General features: G+C 49.0%; 2 protein-coding genes across 6 annotated transcripts; both read right to left on the reverse strand.

Annotated features, from left to right (window-relative positions):
* Positions 1 to 449: 449 nt before the first annotated feature.
* On the reverse strand, positions 450 to 5855 carry zgc:86764 (uncharacterized protein LOC797431 homolog). 2 transcript variants are annotated; one of them, XM_062478615.1, is made up of 14 exons: positions 5664 to 5855; positions 5349 to 5481; positions 5077 to 5199; positions 4486 to 4719; positions 4192 to 4362; positions 3568 to 3717; positions 3324 to 3474; positions 2836 to 2972; positions 2148 to 2243; positions 1700 to 1846; positions 1486 to 1584; positions 1249 to 1368; positions 1059 to 1160; positions 450 to 880 (listed from the first exon to the last, which is right to left on the reverse strand). In XM_062478615.1, exons 1-14 carry the CDS (start codon positions 5678 to 5680, stop codon positions 815 to 817), a joined length of 1746 nt encoding a protein of 581 aa, XP_062334599.1. In that variant the 5' UTR covers positions 5681 to 5855; the 3' UTR covers positions 450 to 814. The 2 variants fall into 2 exon arrangements, with proteins under 2 accessions (XP_062334599.1, XP_062334598.1); XM_062478614.1 differs by having other exon boundaries at positions 1486 to 1587.
* A 622-nt stretch (positions 5856 to 6477) lies between these two features.
* On the reverse strand, positions 6478 to 14222 carry slc26a1 (solute carrier family 26 member 1). 4 transcript variants are annotated; one of them, XM_062478673.1, is made up of 5 exons: positions 14112 to 14222; positions 13054 to 13188; positions 9305 to 9949; positions 8937 to 9160; positions 6478 to 8842 (listed from the first exon to the last, which is right to left on the reverse strand). In XM_062478673.1, exons 3-5 carry the CDS (start codon positions 9872 to 9874, stop codon positions 7507 to 7509), a joined length of 2130 nt encoding a protein of 709 aa, XP_062334657.1. In that variant the 5' UTR covers positions 9875 to 9949; positions 13054 to 13188; positions 14112 to 14222; the 3' UTR covers positions 6478 to 7506. The 4 variants fall into 4 exon arrangements, with proteins under 4 accessions (XP_062334657.1, XP_062334658.1, XP_062334655.1 ...); XM_062478674.1 differs by lacking the exon at positions 13054 to 13188 and having other exon boundaries at positions 14112 to 14200; XM_062478671.1 differs by lacking the exon at positions 14112 to 14222 and having other exon boundaries at positions 13054 to 13661.
* Between the last annotated feature and the right edge of the window lie 1466 nt (positions 14223 to 15688).

The following is a 15688-nucleotide window of genomic DNA, read 5'->3' on the forward strand; positions in this document are numbered from 1 at the left end:
GGCGCCCTAGACAGCCCGATGACCTCCCTGGAGCCTTCGCTGGGTCTGACCGAGTGGCGGTCTGAGAGCACTTCAACGAGCCAGCTGTCGTTGTTGTTGTTGGGACCCCATGACCTCCACACAAAGCAGGTCTCCCCCCTCCCCGTCCACTCTCCTTTCACTGACGCTCAACTCAATTATAACCCATCACTCAGTCTGGTGCTCTCCGCTGGGCAGCGTCCTTCTCACAGTCGCCATCGAGATGAGCACGGCCTCAAGGTTGACGAACCAATCAGGGACCGCGGAGGCAGAGCAGGAACTCGTTCATGTGTGGAGTAGGTCGGACGAGCGCCGATCCAACTCTCCAGTGAGTTGTTGAAACAAGAACACCTTTGATCTAGGAAAGTGGGCCATTAAACCAAACGCACCGTGACCCAAGTGCACCATGAACTGTCCAGTCACATAGTAAAATACTGATTTATTAGAAAATACAGAAATCACTGGCCAATGGAATAGGGTGTTACATTGTCAATATTTACACAGACTCAGCTTCGAAAGTAAATCAGAGAAAAGAATAAAGGACTGACAAGTATTACAGACAATGTAAGAAATAATAATGTTGGACCTTGTACTACCTTGAACAGTTCCACAATACTCTATTGATAACAGTCGACAACTCAGTGATGACAGCAGTAACGTTAGAGTCGAGCTCTTTAATCTAAAACACAAATATGTGATGACAGCAGAATAATGAGAGTATAGTTTGGGAGGGTGTCGCTGAAGCGCTGTCTGTCCCCCCGGTGATGCGGTCCTATCGGCGTGGCGACACGGACGCTCAGAACAGGTCTTTGGTCGTGGAGTTGAAAATGGCATCACTGTGGGACTTCTTAGACAGATCATACTGGAGAACAAAGAACCAATATCAGGGAGAGAAAAAACTGAGGATGCAGAGAGTGGAAGTAGGGGGGGGGGGAGAGAGAGAGAGAGACAGGACAGAGTGTAGAGAGAGAGAGAGAGAGAAACAAGTAGGGGGCGAGAGAGAAGCGAGGAGCCAGACTAGTGGATGAGGAGGGTCTTACTGAGAAGTCAGAGTAGCTGGTGTCCACCGCAGGGTTCTGGCTGCTGTTACACTCCAGCAGGGGGGGGCGATGGATGGTGCCGTCCACGGGCCTGGCTCTCATCTGAAGACACACAGAACAAGATGTCATCCAGCTAAAAATAGTACCTAACCAGCGCAGAAAAGGTCACTTGCAATTGTGTGTGTGTTACCTTGTTAGAGGGAGGTGGCTTGCTGTTGGACACGCTGATAAAGGTGGCGCTAGAGCCACTGGTCCTCTGGATTGACGATTGGTTCGGAATCTGGACAGGACCCCGGGATTGGCTGGGAGTCTGGATGAAAAGACAACCCGGATTGGCGAGGAGTCAGAAGGGGGCAGCCGACTGGCTAGGAACAGGGGAGGGCGTAGCTTATTGGTTAGAAGCATGGGGAGAGAGAGGGGGCTGTACCTTCCTGATCTTGGTGGGGGTGGGGCCACTCATACCACTGTGGGGTCTCTTGGTAGGAGTCTTGAACTGAGTCGTATCCCCCTTCTTACCCGACTGCTGCTGCTGGACACACACACACAACTTGCACTGTAATCGCGAAAAGGTCCATTGACAGAACGCCTAGATGTGCGAGTGTGCACGCTGCATGTGTTGGTGTGTGCATCCTATAACCAACCCTTTCACTCTTTTCCCTCTCTCTTTGCTGTTTGTGCTCCTCCCATTGGCTAGAGATGAGGGTCATGACCTTCTGACCCCAAACCAGGAAGTCAGTTCCGTGGCTCTGCTCCCAGAGTTTTACCCCTGACCTCAGCTCCTCTTCCAACTGAGAGAGAGACATAGAGTGAGAATGTGTGTGTATTCACAGCACGTGCATCTGTGTGTGCGTCAACATAGCCAAGCAGGGAGGAGAGGAAGACAGTCTGAATAGGAGAACAGTAGAAGCTGATTAGGTAACACTGCCCCCACCCCCACCCATCCTTCATCAAACCAATTGGCTCTGATTGGCTGCTGCAACAGGCTGGGGAGATGATGGGAGAGTGATGTCATCAGAGATGAGAGTTGGCCAGTAGAGAAGGAGAGATGGAGAGAGGAGAGGTGGAGAGACAGATGGTGGTGCTGCTGACCTTTGGCAGCATCTTCTGGACCTTGACCCTCTCCTTGGCCTCCTTCAGCAAGGCTCCTCCTCTGTTAGAGAAGCGGCTGGGATCGTTGGCCTTCTTCTACAGACATGGGCGGTGGGGGGGAATGAAGGTTCAAGCTAGTGATGTACCGAAATGAATAGTCTAGGTCGAAACCAAAACCGAATTCTGGATGCATGTCCGAAAACCAAAACTTTAAAACTCACTATACTAATATTAGACTTTTCAGTTCATTTCAATTTCAGCAACATACGCCGTCTTAAAATGTGCAGTCGGCAGTGTTTTTTTTCAACAGAAATTGTATGTGCTTATCAGAAGCAGAAGTATTTCCACACTGCTGACTTGACCCCCCTTTGCAGGGTAGTGCCATGACAATGTCTACTATGAACGACAGTGAAATCTAAGCCCTGAGGAGCGTGGCTGCATTTATTTTGGGCAAAACCAGAAAATTCAATTTTCTGCCCAAAATGTTTGCCAGCGGAATGTTTGGTGCATCCGTATTTCAAGTCTCCTTACTAAGGTCCAACATGACCAGACAAAACAAGCCAAGAGCTCCATCTAAAGGTGGGTCTGTGTTTGTAATGGCAATTGTGTGTGTCTGTGTATGCGTGATGATGTGCGATGATGATAAAAATAATAAGAATGTGTTAATGTGTGTGAGTGGCCCAGTTACCTCAAATTCTTGGAAGAGGGCCCAGGTGTTTTCCCACTTGTGCAGAGTGTCCAGCAGGGGGCGAGCCTGCTGGTGGTGGGACTTCATGTTCAGCAGCTCTGCATCGTGCACAGCTAGGAGCTCCTCTGTGAAGACGGCTACCGGGAGGGAAAGGCTGGGGGTCAGACAGGCTTGGCAGGGTCCCCATTCAATTCAGGGCACCATTTTCCATTACTTTTCATGTTGATTTCCATTATTTTCCAAAAAAACTAAACTAAACATGCTCGGTAGAGCAAGATATCTTCCTGTTGGACATATTCAGACAATGCTCAAAAAATCACAATAATGTATGTGCATGATAAAAGCCAGTGAGCATAATCATAGTTGTGGTATATGTGGTGTAAGGTCTGTTATTGTGTTCCACCAGCTTCCCCACATGTCAGGTGACTGTGTTACTCACAGTGAGAGAAGCATAGGCCTACGTGTGTGTGTGTGTGTCAGTAACTCACTGTTGCAGAAGTGTGTGTTGAAAGCCTCTCTCTGCTGGGGGCTGAAGGTGCAGAGCTCCCAGAGAGAGAGCAGCTCCTCACGGACCTTCCTCACCACCTCCTCCAGCCTGCTCTTCTGCTGCTCACTCAGGCGCTCCTTCTCACTGCGCCACTAGAGGGAGACACAGCCACCGTCACTACAGCGTGCGGGAGGGAGAGAGAAGCGTGCGTGTTGGGGTTTTGGCGGGCGGGAGGTTCCCCCCACCTGTTTCATCTGGTCAGATAGGGTTCCACGGACGTTCTCCAGGAAGTTCTGTCTGTCCTCCTCGGAACAATCGAGACGGTTCCACAGACAGGCTGTCTTCTCCTTCAGCTGTTCCACACATTCCACCAGGGAATCCCTTTTAGCCTGAATCTGGACACACACACACAGTAATACAACAATATTATTATTATTATAGCAGTGGCTTATTACATTTTGTAGCACTGTCATATGTCACATTCAGTTATTTGAAAAATAAGTTTGCAAATAAATGGAATCAATTACAAGGTCACACAATTACAATGGGAGTCAGGTGGCTGAGCGGTGAGGGAATTGGGCTAGTAATCCGAAGGTTGCCAGTTCGATTCCCGGTCATGCCAACTGACGTTGTGTCCTTGGGCAAGGCACTTCACCCTGCTTGCCTCGGGGAATGTCCCTGTACTTACTGTAAGTCGCTCTGGATAAGAGCGTCTGCTAAATGACTAAATGTAAATGTAATTAAGGTTTGCGAAACCTCAAGCACAGACTTCATCCAGCTCAGTCTTTAAGAGGTGGGGCCAGGCTGTGTTGCAGCCTACACCAGGGTGTTGTGTCATGGTATGGTTATGGTGTGGTATGGCCCCCTACCTTGGCGAGCAGCAGCTTGAGAGCGTTGATGTTGTCGTGCGTGAGCAGGAAGATGTCCTGGTCGCTGCAGACCGACTCTCTCTCCAGGCTGGTCTCAGGCTCATGACCCATCTCCTCCATCAGCCTCCTGATGTCATCACGAAGGCCGGAAAACACCGCCACGCGCTTGGTCTGCGGGGACACACACGGGTTACATGCACACACTCTCTACAGGGAGAGACACACACAGTCTACTGTGAAACAACACACCGGTTACACACACACACAGTCTGTAGACACGCACACACACCCTACCTTTTCCTCGGTGAGGGTGGCTATATGTTGTCTCAGCTCCTTCAGTTGTGTGGTTGAGGGTATGCTTCCGGTGGGGATGTAGTACGGGGTGGCACAAAGCTCCACACACAGGTCTTTATCCTGTTTCTCTAGCTGCTGTTTCTCTAACAGGCGCTCGGCCTTCTCCCGCCCCAGAGCATCCACCTCGTCACGAAGGTGCTTCTCCATCTGCAGCACCGTCAGGCCCTCTGGAGGCTGCACCACACACAGGGGTGGAGTTAGGGTGGAGAGGTGGATAACCGAACACAGGGTGGAGTTAGGCAACAGTAAGTAATCAGGCTGTCAGCAGGCTTTAGTCCAGTGGGAGGGTACATACTTAACACCACTGGGAGAGCACAGTGGAGGGCAGTCTCCACTGACAAAATATTCAAATGAAACAATTGAAATTAAAATTACGTTTTCTTATGTCAGTACGTTATACATGGCGACCCAATGCAGGCTAAGGTTTTGACCGGAAATAGAACGGAATCCTATTCTATGTTAATTTCACCGATGTAAAAGCCCTATACTAATGCGTAAGTAAGGTAGAGGTGCAGCTGCAATGTTGCTCACCTTGTTGGGCTCCAAGGCTAGCTCCAGACACAGAGTTTCCAGATCCTTCTTGAAGTTAATTATGTTTTTGCGCAGATTATCTTCCATAGACTCCTCCTCAGCTATCATTTTTTTCAGCAGGTTCTGGGGGGGACAGCCATATACTGTAAGTGATAGCCTAACAACTGGCTAGACAGCATCAGAGACATGAACATGGCTGACAGACGATCCTCTCCCAGCCAGGAGACAATCCTAGACTGCGGTATGTCCAACCGGAGACAAATGCTTCTCACCTCGATGTGCTTCTTCACTGTCTCCATCCTCTGCACTCGTTTATCTTCCATGATGCCGATGCTGTCCCATATATCCACCAGTCGCGCCATGGCCATGTTGATGCCCGTCACCAGCGAGAACGCCAGCACTTTGCTAAGGTTGTAAAGGAGTACGACACACGTCAACCACAACTAAATACAGCTGGATAGTGTTTACAGTTTACGTTTGTATCCCTAGCAGTAGCAGTAAGCTAGGCTACCGTTAGCGCTAGCTACCGCCTAATGTTACTAATGCATTTCCTAGTCAAAGCAGAATGTTAACTAACAATAACGTACCTCCTCCGTGTTGACATAGTGAAGATACAAACTCAGCCCTTGAAGAAAAATAGTAGGCCTATTCTAATATACCGACAATTTTGAATATTTTGTTTGCAATCAATAGTCACGAAAAATTCGATGATAAGCGAGATCACCAGTCAAAACACAAGAGGTCTCAGTTGAAATTTTAAACTGGTTCGTATGCCAGCCAGGGATTTTATGATTGGTTGCTTGGTCATATAGTACGGTGGCCAACAAAATGCAATGAGGGCCACTTCCAGTTCGCTCTCCCATGTGCGCTAGCTATACTGCCACCAGGTGGACAACATGAACACACTTTCTATTCAACTGTACATTTTCCATACATTTGTATACATTTGTAAAATGAGCAAATGTACATGTTAACGACTGAAGTTATTATTGAGTTGAGTTGTTTCATCAAGTAGAAAAGCGTTGATGTGTTATAATCGTATCACTTGATGCGTGACTAGTCCATTCGATTTGATCAAAGGTCCCACACAGAGTAATGCGAGCTACCATATAAAATCATTATGTAAAGCGAGACATCACTTTATCACAATTTAGCACAGTTTTAAGATTTATTGAAGCAACTTTAAATATGACGATGCCTTTGTTGTATTCTTAGCAAGTAGGCCTACGTTGTGTCCAGGAACAGCCGTAACAGGAACTCTCTGGATGGATGCCAACCTCGGTTCTATTTAAGATTTAGCTGAGTAAAGTTGATGAGAGTTTATCAGGCCAGTTTGTCCAAATACTAGTCTTTATTTAGTATTGTGCACTCTTCTACAATATCAAAAATGAGTTTATCAAATTTCAAATAACCATGGTTTTATTACAGTAATGTATCAAAAGCATACGACACAAGTATATCGATACAAAACAAATAACAGTCTTCACTTTTTGCTCGGTTATATTGTGCAACTACACCCATTCCCTATTTATCTAGAAAGCAATAAAGTGACACTACTTGACACATTAGAACGATTACAAATGTAAGTTAATGCCAACGGATCCACAATCTTGACACAAATCAAAGTCATGAAAGCTGTACAATATTCAGGTTTACAGTAAAACAAGTCTCTGCCTTTTTACAGATATTACATAAACAGCATGTTTTAAATCATGGCCATATAATCCAGTTAAACATAATAGAACGGTGATCATATCTGTAGCCTACACCTATGGGAGGTTTAATTCATGCTTATTCCAGATTGTTGGCATTTTTTTTACAGACAATTGAGTCACACAATATGTTGTTTGTCTCATAGTTTAAGTAGCCTAACTATTAAGGCAATTGCTCATTTGTGAACAGTTCGGCATGTTACAGCCTTAGGGGGCAAAGTAGAACAAACCCCTTTGATCTCTTCTATGCTACTTTGGCATAATTCCATATGACTGGTCCCTAATCAGAGTCCTGTAGAACATATAAAGATGACCTACATTTTTATGTTGACATACAAACCTCTTCGAGAGGAATAAGGGTGATACATCCGCAGACCACAGAGTCGGCATTACCTTAACGACCTTCCCTTACCACCATGATTAACATTCAATACATTGTTGATTACATACTATCAGTTCAAGAAACTACACTTGGAAAAAAGGATCCACCTTGAGCATGGAATGTTCTGGTTATCCTTGTAGGACAACCTTCTTAAAAATAATTGAGAAACCTTTTTTATAGCAAAAGTTTTTATGGCAAAGGTTTGTATCGAGAAGGATCTCTCACTGTCAGGATAAACAACTCATTTAGAAGACTATGTTATATGTTGAATCCAGGTCTGCCAGGACTAGTTCCTTCCTTTACCACACTTCTGGTCAAATACACCCTCATCCTCCTCTACACCACAGAGTCCTCTGCTGTCTCGCCTGGCCATGTGTCGCCTGCTGCTTTGTCAGCTGTGTTGGCGACCTCGCTGGCATAGAGAACAGCAGAGTGAACCGTGTGGAACAGCAAACTGTCTATGTCCTTGTCATTCTTCCCAAAGTAGGACCCTCTCCTCAGGGTGTCGATGACGTTGGTGTTACACACTGCCAGCAACACGCTCACATCCACCTCCTGGTACTCCTTCAGCACTGCCTTCAGAGTGCCCATGCCGGCAGAGTCGATGAAGGGGACGGAGGAGCAGTCCAAGACAATGGTGTGGAACAGCAAGTCTGCGTTCACCAGCCCGACTATCGCATCTCCGTTGGTCTTGTCCCCCCTGCTGGCCTCAGCCTGTTTGGCAGCCAGGAGGCTCTTCTTCTGGGCCTTGCGCCTGCGTGTCAGCTCCAGAAAGGGCTCCAGGCCCACGGCCTTGTACAGGGACTTTAGGAAGGTTTCTTTGTTGGCGTAGTAGAGCGGCGCCTGGAAACGGAATATGCGGACGCCGGACGGCGCCGACAAGTCCTTGTACTCCGCAATGTCCTCGTACAGTTCCGAGGTCCCGGCCTGGCCCAGCAGAGACACTTTGGGGTTCTGGGTCTGGAAGATGACGCAGATCATGGAGAACACCACACCCACCAGCAGCCCCAGCTCGACGGTGATCAGAGCGGAGGCCGCCACAGTAACCAGCCAGACCACGGCGTCCGTCTTGCTCGCCCGCCACTTGCTGGGAACGTCGCGGAACTTCCTGAGGGCGCCGCGGAGGCTGACGATGATGATGCAGGCCAGGACGCACTTCTGCAGGGCATGGAAGTACGGCGCGAAGAAGAGGAGGACCAGGAGGACCACCAGGGCACTGACCAGGCTCGACACCTGAGTCTGGCAGCCCGTGGAGTCCTTCACCATGGTCTTAGCCAGCGCCGCACTGGTGGTGAAGCAGTGGAAGAAGGAGGGGATGATGTTGCAGCAGCCGATGGCCAGCATCTCCTGGTTGGGCCGCACCGTGTAGCCGTTCTTCTTGGCGAACATCTCGGAGAGCGAGACGGTGAAGGCGAAGCTGATGACAGCCAGCGGGATGGCGTCCAGGGCCACGCGGGGCATCAGGCCGAAGTTTGGCACCGTGGGGGGGATGAAGCCCGTGGGGATGTGGCCCGACACGCTGGAGTCATAGCGGCCATGCAGGTCGCCGAAGTGGGAGGTCAGGGTGGCGCCCGCTACCACCAGCAACTCCGTGGGCAGCGGGATCTTCAGGCGGTCCTTGTAGCGTTCCTGCAGCTCCTTACCGGCAACCAGGACAAAGATGCAGATGGCACTGGGGACCCAAAGAAGTAGTTAGCACAGAGCTCCCAGTGTGTCAGCTCCTGCATTTTTGATTTTGTTTGATTGCGTTTTTGAGCTGTATTAACCTGGTGATGAGATCACAGAGGTTGGTGTGGTGGATGTTGGAGAAGATGTTGACCCAGGTGACCACCACAGTGCCGTAGCCCTGGTATCTGGGGATCTTTAGGCCCAGCAGGTACTTGGCCTGCACGGTCAGGATGGTGAAGGAGGCCCCTGTGGCGAAGCCGTCCAACATGGGGGCAGAGAGGAAGACAGAGACAAAGCCCAGCCTGAACACCGCCATCAGCACCTGAGCAGGGAGGGGCAGGGCCAGGCATGTTTGCATGTCGTATATCATTCAGAGTTCTGTTTATCCATCCATCCACCTGCAAATCCCATCCTTTCATCCATTTATCCACACACACACACAACTCCTCAAACACAGTGAGAGTACCTGGTAGATGCCAGCCAGGAAGGTAACAGCGGCAGCGATGCTGATTGCGTAATACTCCTTCTCCCCCTTCAGGCCTCCTGCCGTTCCGTTAACAAGCAGACTATCGTTCAGGACCGCCGACGCCCCGTCCTCATTCAGGTCATAACCGGCCAGGAACACCTCCCTGTCCACCACCTGGCCCACCATCAGGGACATCAGGCTGAAGATGCCCACTGACACGTGCTTGGAGGTCCCCATGAAGAAGTAGATGATGTTGGCAAAGAAGGAGGTGTAGAGGCCGTAGATGGGGTCCACCCCGGCCAGCAGGCAGTAGGCGATGGCCTGGGGCACCAGGATGATGCCCACGATCAGTCCTGACATGGCGTCTCCCCACGCGTACTCCCGGAGCTTGTAGCGGGGCAGCCAGCGCACCACGGGGAAGAAGCCTGTGAGGGTGGAACGAACCCTGGGTACTGAGCAGGCCAGGCCCTGCTTCACCTTGGTCTTCAGCACTTCCAGAGGGGGCTTACGCTGTCGAGCACGGCGCTCCAGGGACGGGACACAGCTCCTCGGGGTCATAACTGCCTCCATGGCCTCTGAGCGCTGAAAGCGGAGGGGCGGGAGGGGGGCTGAGGAGGAGTGGGGGTGGGCCTCTTAGCCAAGCTCCTGGGGAAACACACACAAACCCAAATACACACAGAGACAACAAAGACTTGATCGTGAGACTCTTTGATCGTCAGATCCAACGGACACAACGATTAAACACTGACCTTCCACTCAACTTTGAAGTACACACACATACACACACACACACTTTGACATACCCAGCTACATCTATATAGATTGCATCAGTCTCTTATCAAATGTCTGATTAACGAAATGAACACTAACTTGTCAGATATCCAGGGATTCAAAGAGATCTGGATGTGAGGAAACACTGATTAAACCTCAGAGACTGAGACAGAGACTGCCTGGATCAAGCCGTGCAGCCATGACGGCAACACTCAATCGTCCTGTACTACACAGCCTTGCCAGCACCTTGGAGACAGGAACACTTACCAGAGACCGTCTGTGACGGTGTTCACGTTAACTCATCTGCCAGCCACACTCCTCAGATCTGTCTGGAAACCAACCAATTAGCTCATCCGTCCTTACTAAACTCATACTCATACCCTTGTTTTTTATAACTCATGTCTATTCTGCAGCACGGTAAAATCTGAACCAAATTTCTTGTATGTGCATAATTACATGTACATACTTAATGTAAAATAAAACGTATTCTGATTCAGATTCTGATCTCGGTATTCCCGGTCTGAAACAGGTCATCTCAGAACTGCACGGTGGACCAGAACCAATCCTATTAGACCCAGACAGTTAATAGGTTAGAATCAGAATCAGAAATCAGAATTTGGTTTATTCCATATGTAAAATATAAAATAGGATAACATAATAGATCACTATTAGTAAAACACCTCAGTAATAACACACACAGTTTCCCTGTGTTCTATAGCGGATCTAAATATCCTGTGTTTCCGTGTCTGCCAGTAAAGGCTGGACATTCCCCATGACCTCCCCCTGGCCTCCTCCACCAGGAGGTCACCTCCCCCTGGCCTCCTCCACCAGGAGGTCACCTCCCCCTGGCCTCCTCCACCAGGAGGTCACCTCCCCCTGGCCTCCTCCACCAGGAGGTCACCTCCCCCTGGCCTCCTCCACCAGGAGGTCACCTCCCCCTGGCCTCCTCCACCAGGAGGTCACCTCCCCCTGGCCTCCTCCACCAGGAGGTCACCTCCCCCTGGCCTCCTCCACCAGGAGGTCACCTCCCCCTGGCCTCCTCCACCAGGAGGTCACCTCCCCCTGGCCTCCTCCACCAGGAGGTCACCTCCCCCTGGCCTCCTCCACCAGGAGGTCACCTCCCCCTGGCCTCCTCCACCAGGAGGTCACCTCCCCCTGGCCTCCTCCACCAGGAGGTCACCTCCCTGGTTGGCTTCATCAAGACACTACCACTGAGAGAGCTCTGTCATGTCTTATCCTGATCTTATCAGAAGGCCATTACAGACCACTGACGAGCTCTGATCTCTGCTTCTGTTTCCTGTGCCAGCATCAACAATCCTCTCACTCACTCACTCTTTCACTCACTCACTCACTCTTTCACTCACTCACTCACTCTTTCACTCACTCACTCACTCACTCACTCTTTCACTCACTCACTCACTCACTCACTCACATACGCCTCTGTTCACACAACTCACAAGTCACATCCCTCCTCTCCAATCCAGGCTGCGGCAACACAGCTCCAACATGTGTACTCTGCTCCTCTCCCCTTCACTAGAGAGGATTACCATTGCTGGACAAGTGAGCAAATTGACTCAAGTCCATATTATTCAGTGACTGCTTTGAACAAATTACAGGCAACCTCATTGTAGCCCAACTGACCGTCTAGTCAGACATAATTCACCGCAGACCACAAACAAATTGGATACAACTGCCCAAAATCCATTCAGTACACACCATGTGTGAAACAAATCTGTCTGTTCAGGTTGGAGGGATTAGCTACTCACCAGTCAGTCTCTGAGTTCACCCAAACAGGGAGCCTCAGAAAGTCAGACCTTTGCAGTCAGTTATAGGATCCTGGAGCACAAGTCTCAATCACTCTAACACAACCAACATGGGGAAATACAGGTAACTCTCTCTTTCTCTCCCTCTCTCTATTTTTCTCTCCACATTTGTCCTTTTTTTTATCTCTCCTTTCCCATGTTTGTATACTTCCTCTTGTCCTCTCTTTCGTCCTGGTACTGGAGCCAGAGTGATCACCCTGGAAGTGTTCTGAGACTATGTTGCATGAACACCACGAGGACCGCCCATTGCCTGGTATAGCCCCGTCCCATTGGTTCACCAGCCAGAGGCAGGAGGGCCGTCATCTATAAAAGTGACAACTTGTTTGTGAAGTCCCGCCTTGCCTCCCCTGAACTATCTGGGTGAGAGTGTCAGGACAAATCATGGTGAAAGTAGTGAATGTTTGACTGATTGCAGGTGCTTATCTGGCTGTTTTGAATGTCCGTGCTCACCTAGGCCCTCCCATACTAGTGGACGAGAGTAGGAGGTGTGTGCATACACCATGGACTGGCTGATAGCTACACCGATGTTACATAACAGGGTGAAGGAAACACAGAACATGCTCTGTCTGTCTGACACTGTATCATAAAAATGTAACTGTTACTGAGAGCTGATATGTGATCCATGTTTACAAATCTTTTGTGTCCTCCATCCAAGTAGATCACCCCAGAGCTAGATCCTGGGGGGATCTCCGTGGATGAGGGACATAAGATGGATAAGGGATATGTAAACATAGATCAATATTGCTCATAGAGACCTACGGGGTTGGGGTAGTTTGTCTATATTGACATTTGTCCTCTTTCAGGATTCTGTCCTGAAGGGACAGATCATATCTCTCCTCAGACGTCTGTGTGTAGGTCAGCAGGAGAGAAACACACTGAATCACCGTGTCTGCAACTAACATTGCTTCTGGCAGTGTTCCCAGAGAACAAGTTAGTTTGTGTGAAATGAATATACGTGTAATCGAATAGACATACACACACTCACACATACACAAACAAACACACACAAACTCTGTACAGCCTCTCGAACAATGTTGAAAAACCAGAAAAACCAGATAGCGTACGTATGTCACACAAACACAGCCCCTGCTATGCAAAGTGCGTGAGGAGGTGTGACCCACTTCACACAGTTGCAGTGGAACTCGGAATAGTTACCATGGCGTTAACGTTGCAACCTGGGTAGAATTGGAGATTTGAGGCAGGGTCTCTGTCCTCTAAACCAGCTCTGCCTGCAGGAGGTGAGGGACTGCGAGGCGTCATGTTTTACTTCCCCTCTGTGGCGTCCACCATCTTCACACAGAAACGTTCACACAGAAACTATTTGTAAGTCACTTTGGATAAAAGCATATGCTGAATGGATAAAATGCATAAACTCCCCATCAAGGTCGTGGAGAGCAACCCCCCGCTCTGGGTGAAGGCCCCTCACAGCGCCTCCAGGAAATACCGCACATATTGTGGATCTACTGTGAAGTCTTATGAGAAGCGTATGTGTGTGAGTGTGGGGGAATTGATTTGTGCCAGACTGTTTACTACTATCGTGTTGAGCCATTACTCTGAGTCATCCTGGCTGAAGGGCTGGAAGGTGTGTGTGTGTGTGTGTGTGTGGGGGGGGTACGGTAGTCTGGTGTAGGTGACAGGCTACAGTCATAGACTGACCGAGAGAAGTGAATGCACACTTTATGAAGCTGAACTGCTCATGTATTCATTCATGTGTGTGTGTTTGTGTGTGTGGCTGCACACTCCATGGTGAATAGCAGTATTGTATAACTGATGGGGACGTGGCACTCCACCTCTCTCTCTCTCTCTCTCTCTCTCTCTCTCTCTCTCTCTCTCTCTCTCTCTCTCTCTCTCTCTCTCTCTCTCTCTCTCTCTCTCTCCATTCCTCTCTCTCTCTCTCTCTCTCTCTCTCTCTCTCTCTCTCTCTCTCTCTCTCTCTCTCTCTCTCTCTCTCTCTCTCTCTCTCTCTCTCTGGACCCCTCCCATCCCCCTCCTCCCTCCCGCCTCTTTTTATTTTCAGCTCCTCATGTAGGCTAAATACCACAACCTGCTTGTTGGTTGTTTATTTGAAGGAGTCAGGATGTCATATGCTCCCAGAGCATTAGTGTACTGTCCCTTTAAATCAACCCGCCTCGTCTCGCCTCAGAATGTCTGCATGCTGGATTTACAGCCCCAGACCTCATGTTGTGGTAGAGTGTGAGTGAGTGTGTACTCACCCCAGCAGCAGGAGCAGCTACACCGACGTGAGGACGAAGCAGGCTCAGCCATGCCTCTGCTGCTGCAGCCCACTCTCCGATAATACTTCCTGCTTCCTGCTGTCACTCACTGCAAGGCATGCTGGGATCAGCAGCCTCGTTCTCATCCAGGCTCCCCTTGGTTTCTTGTCCAATGAGGGACAGAGGGGGAGGGGGAGGGACGACGCTGCTCAGGGGTTACCATGGAGACGAATGCAGCCGTTCATGTATGTCGATGTGTAATCGTGTTTGTGTACTTGTGTGTGAGATACAATGAATGGAACAGTGGCTATACGCATATGTCCTGCACACTGCAGGAGACAAGACTGCTGACACAGAGAGGCTTCCAGCTCAGCGACACGGCTTCTGCCTTCTCCACGAACGGCTCCAATCACCAAGGGAAATTTCAGAGAAAACTGCATGTTTATCCAACAAAACCTTGTTTGTTGAACCTGTCTGTGAGACATCTAACTGTGTGATGGACACTGTTCTGACGTGCTTTCCCCCATTCTGCTTGCTCACTTGGACACACAAGAAAGGAGAGAAAAAAGGATGGATGGAGGGAGGGAGGGGCCAAAGCAGAGCAGGGGTTAAACCCAGGAGCGTTGTTAGACCCTTTTTACTGGGGCACGTGCCCCAGTATAAATCTGCTGTGCCCCAGTAAAATCTAAAGTTTGAGTTTTAACAATTTACTTTATTAGTCAGTGCATTCATTTACATTGATAATAATTGATAATCCCGGAAAAAATAAACGCAGTATCCCAATCAACACTTGTAAAACTAATGCGAAAACACAGAAGTTCATGTCAGCGAGCTCTTCTGAGCTTGCCAATAGTCGCTGCAGCACGCACACAGAAGTCCAGGTGTTGGATTCGGCACACAAGTCAGAATTGAGGTCAGCTAAGACAACATTACAAAACTAAAGATGGTTTCTAAATGATAAGCCTATTTTTTGACTAAAATTTTTTATTTTGATTAAAACATAAAAACAATATTACATGAAGCTCAATATTCAGTATTTGCGCTCAAATGAATGCAATTTATTTTGGCACGCTCGCATTAACTATTGATGTCCCTGCCAAAGCTGATATCAAACTTGCGTCCCTGAACTGTTGTATAGTGGGGTTAAGCAAGGTGACTTTCTATAGCCCAGTAGTGCATTGTGCGCAGGAAGCTTGAAAGAAAAAAAAGAGATATGAATAGGGGCCTGTGCCCCAGTAGAGTTTAATGTCTAACAACGCCTCAGGGTTCAACGTCTTTGACATTTTAGTTACTTGTAGAAAGTGAAGTGTTTGTTCGCCGGTGCACGATAAATATTTGAATGAGGTTAACCAAAGAGTGGAAAAGCTAACTGTTTGTCAAGTGTCTTTGTGAGATCAGAAAAAGACACCCTTTGGCTCCTCCACACCCCTACCCTCTCTCCATTCTCCCTACCCTCTCTCCATTCTCCCTACCCTCTCTCCATTCTCCCTTCCCTCTCTCCATTCTCCCTACCCTCTCTCCATTCTCCCTTCCCTCTCTCCATTCTCCCTTCCCTCTCTCCATTCTCCCTTCCCTCT

Source organism: Osmerus eperlanus, chromosome 14, assembly GCF_963692335.1.
Source record: "Osmerus eperlanus chromosome 14, fOsmEpe2.1, whole genome shotgun sequence".
In the NCBI taxonomy this organism is placed as follows: domain Eukaryota; kingdom Metazoa; phylum Chordata; class Actinopteri; order Osmeriformes; family Osmeridae; genus Osmerus; species Osmerus eperlanus.

Excerpts from the sequence above, each read along its gene's own strand:
- slc26a1 (XM_062478673.1), bottom strand. The coding sequence starts at position 9,874 with ATGGAGGCAGTTATGACCCCGAGGAGCTGTGTCCCGTCCCTGGAGCGC. Across the intron at positions 9,161-9,304 it reads TCCTGGCTGGCATCTACCAG|GTGCTGATGGCGGTGTTCAG; the intron begins GTACTCTCACTG and ends CTCCCTGCTCAG. Across the intron at positions 8,843-8,936 it reads CTCTGTGATCTCATCACCAG|TGCCATCTGCATCTTTGTCC; the intron begins GTTAATACAGCT and ends TTGGGTCCCCAG.
- zgc:86764 (XM_062478614.1), bottom strand. Across the intron at positions 3,718-4,191 it reads TCAAGCTGCTGCTCGCCAAG|ATTCAGGCTAAAAGGGATTC; the intron begins GTAGGGGGCCAT and ends GTGTGTGTCCAG. Across the intron at positions 2,973-3,323 it reads CAACACACACTTCTGCAACA|CCGTCTTCACAGAGGAGCTC; the intron begins GTGAGTTACTGA and ends CCCTCCCGGTAG.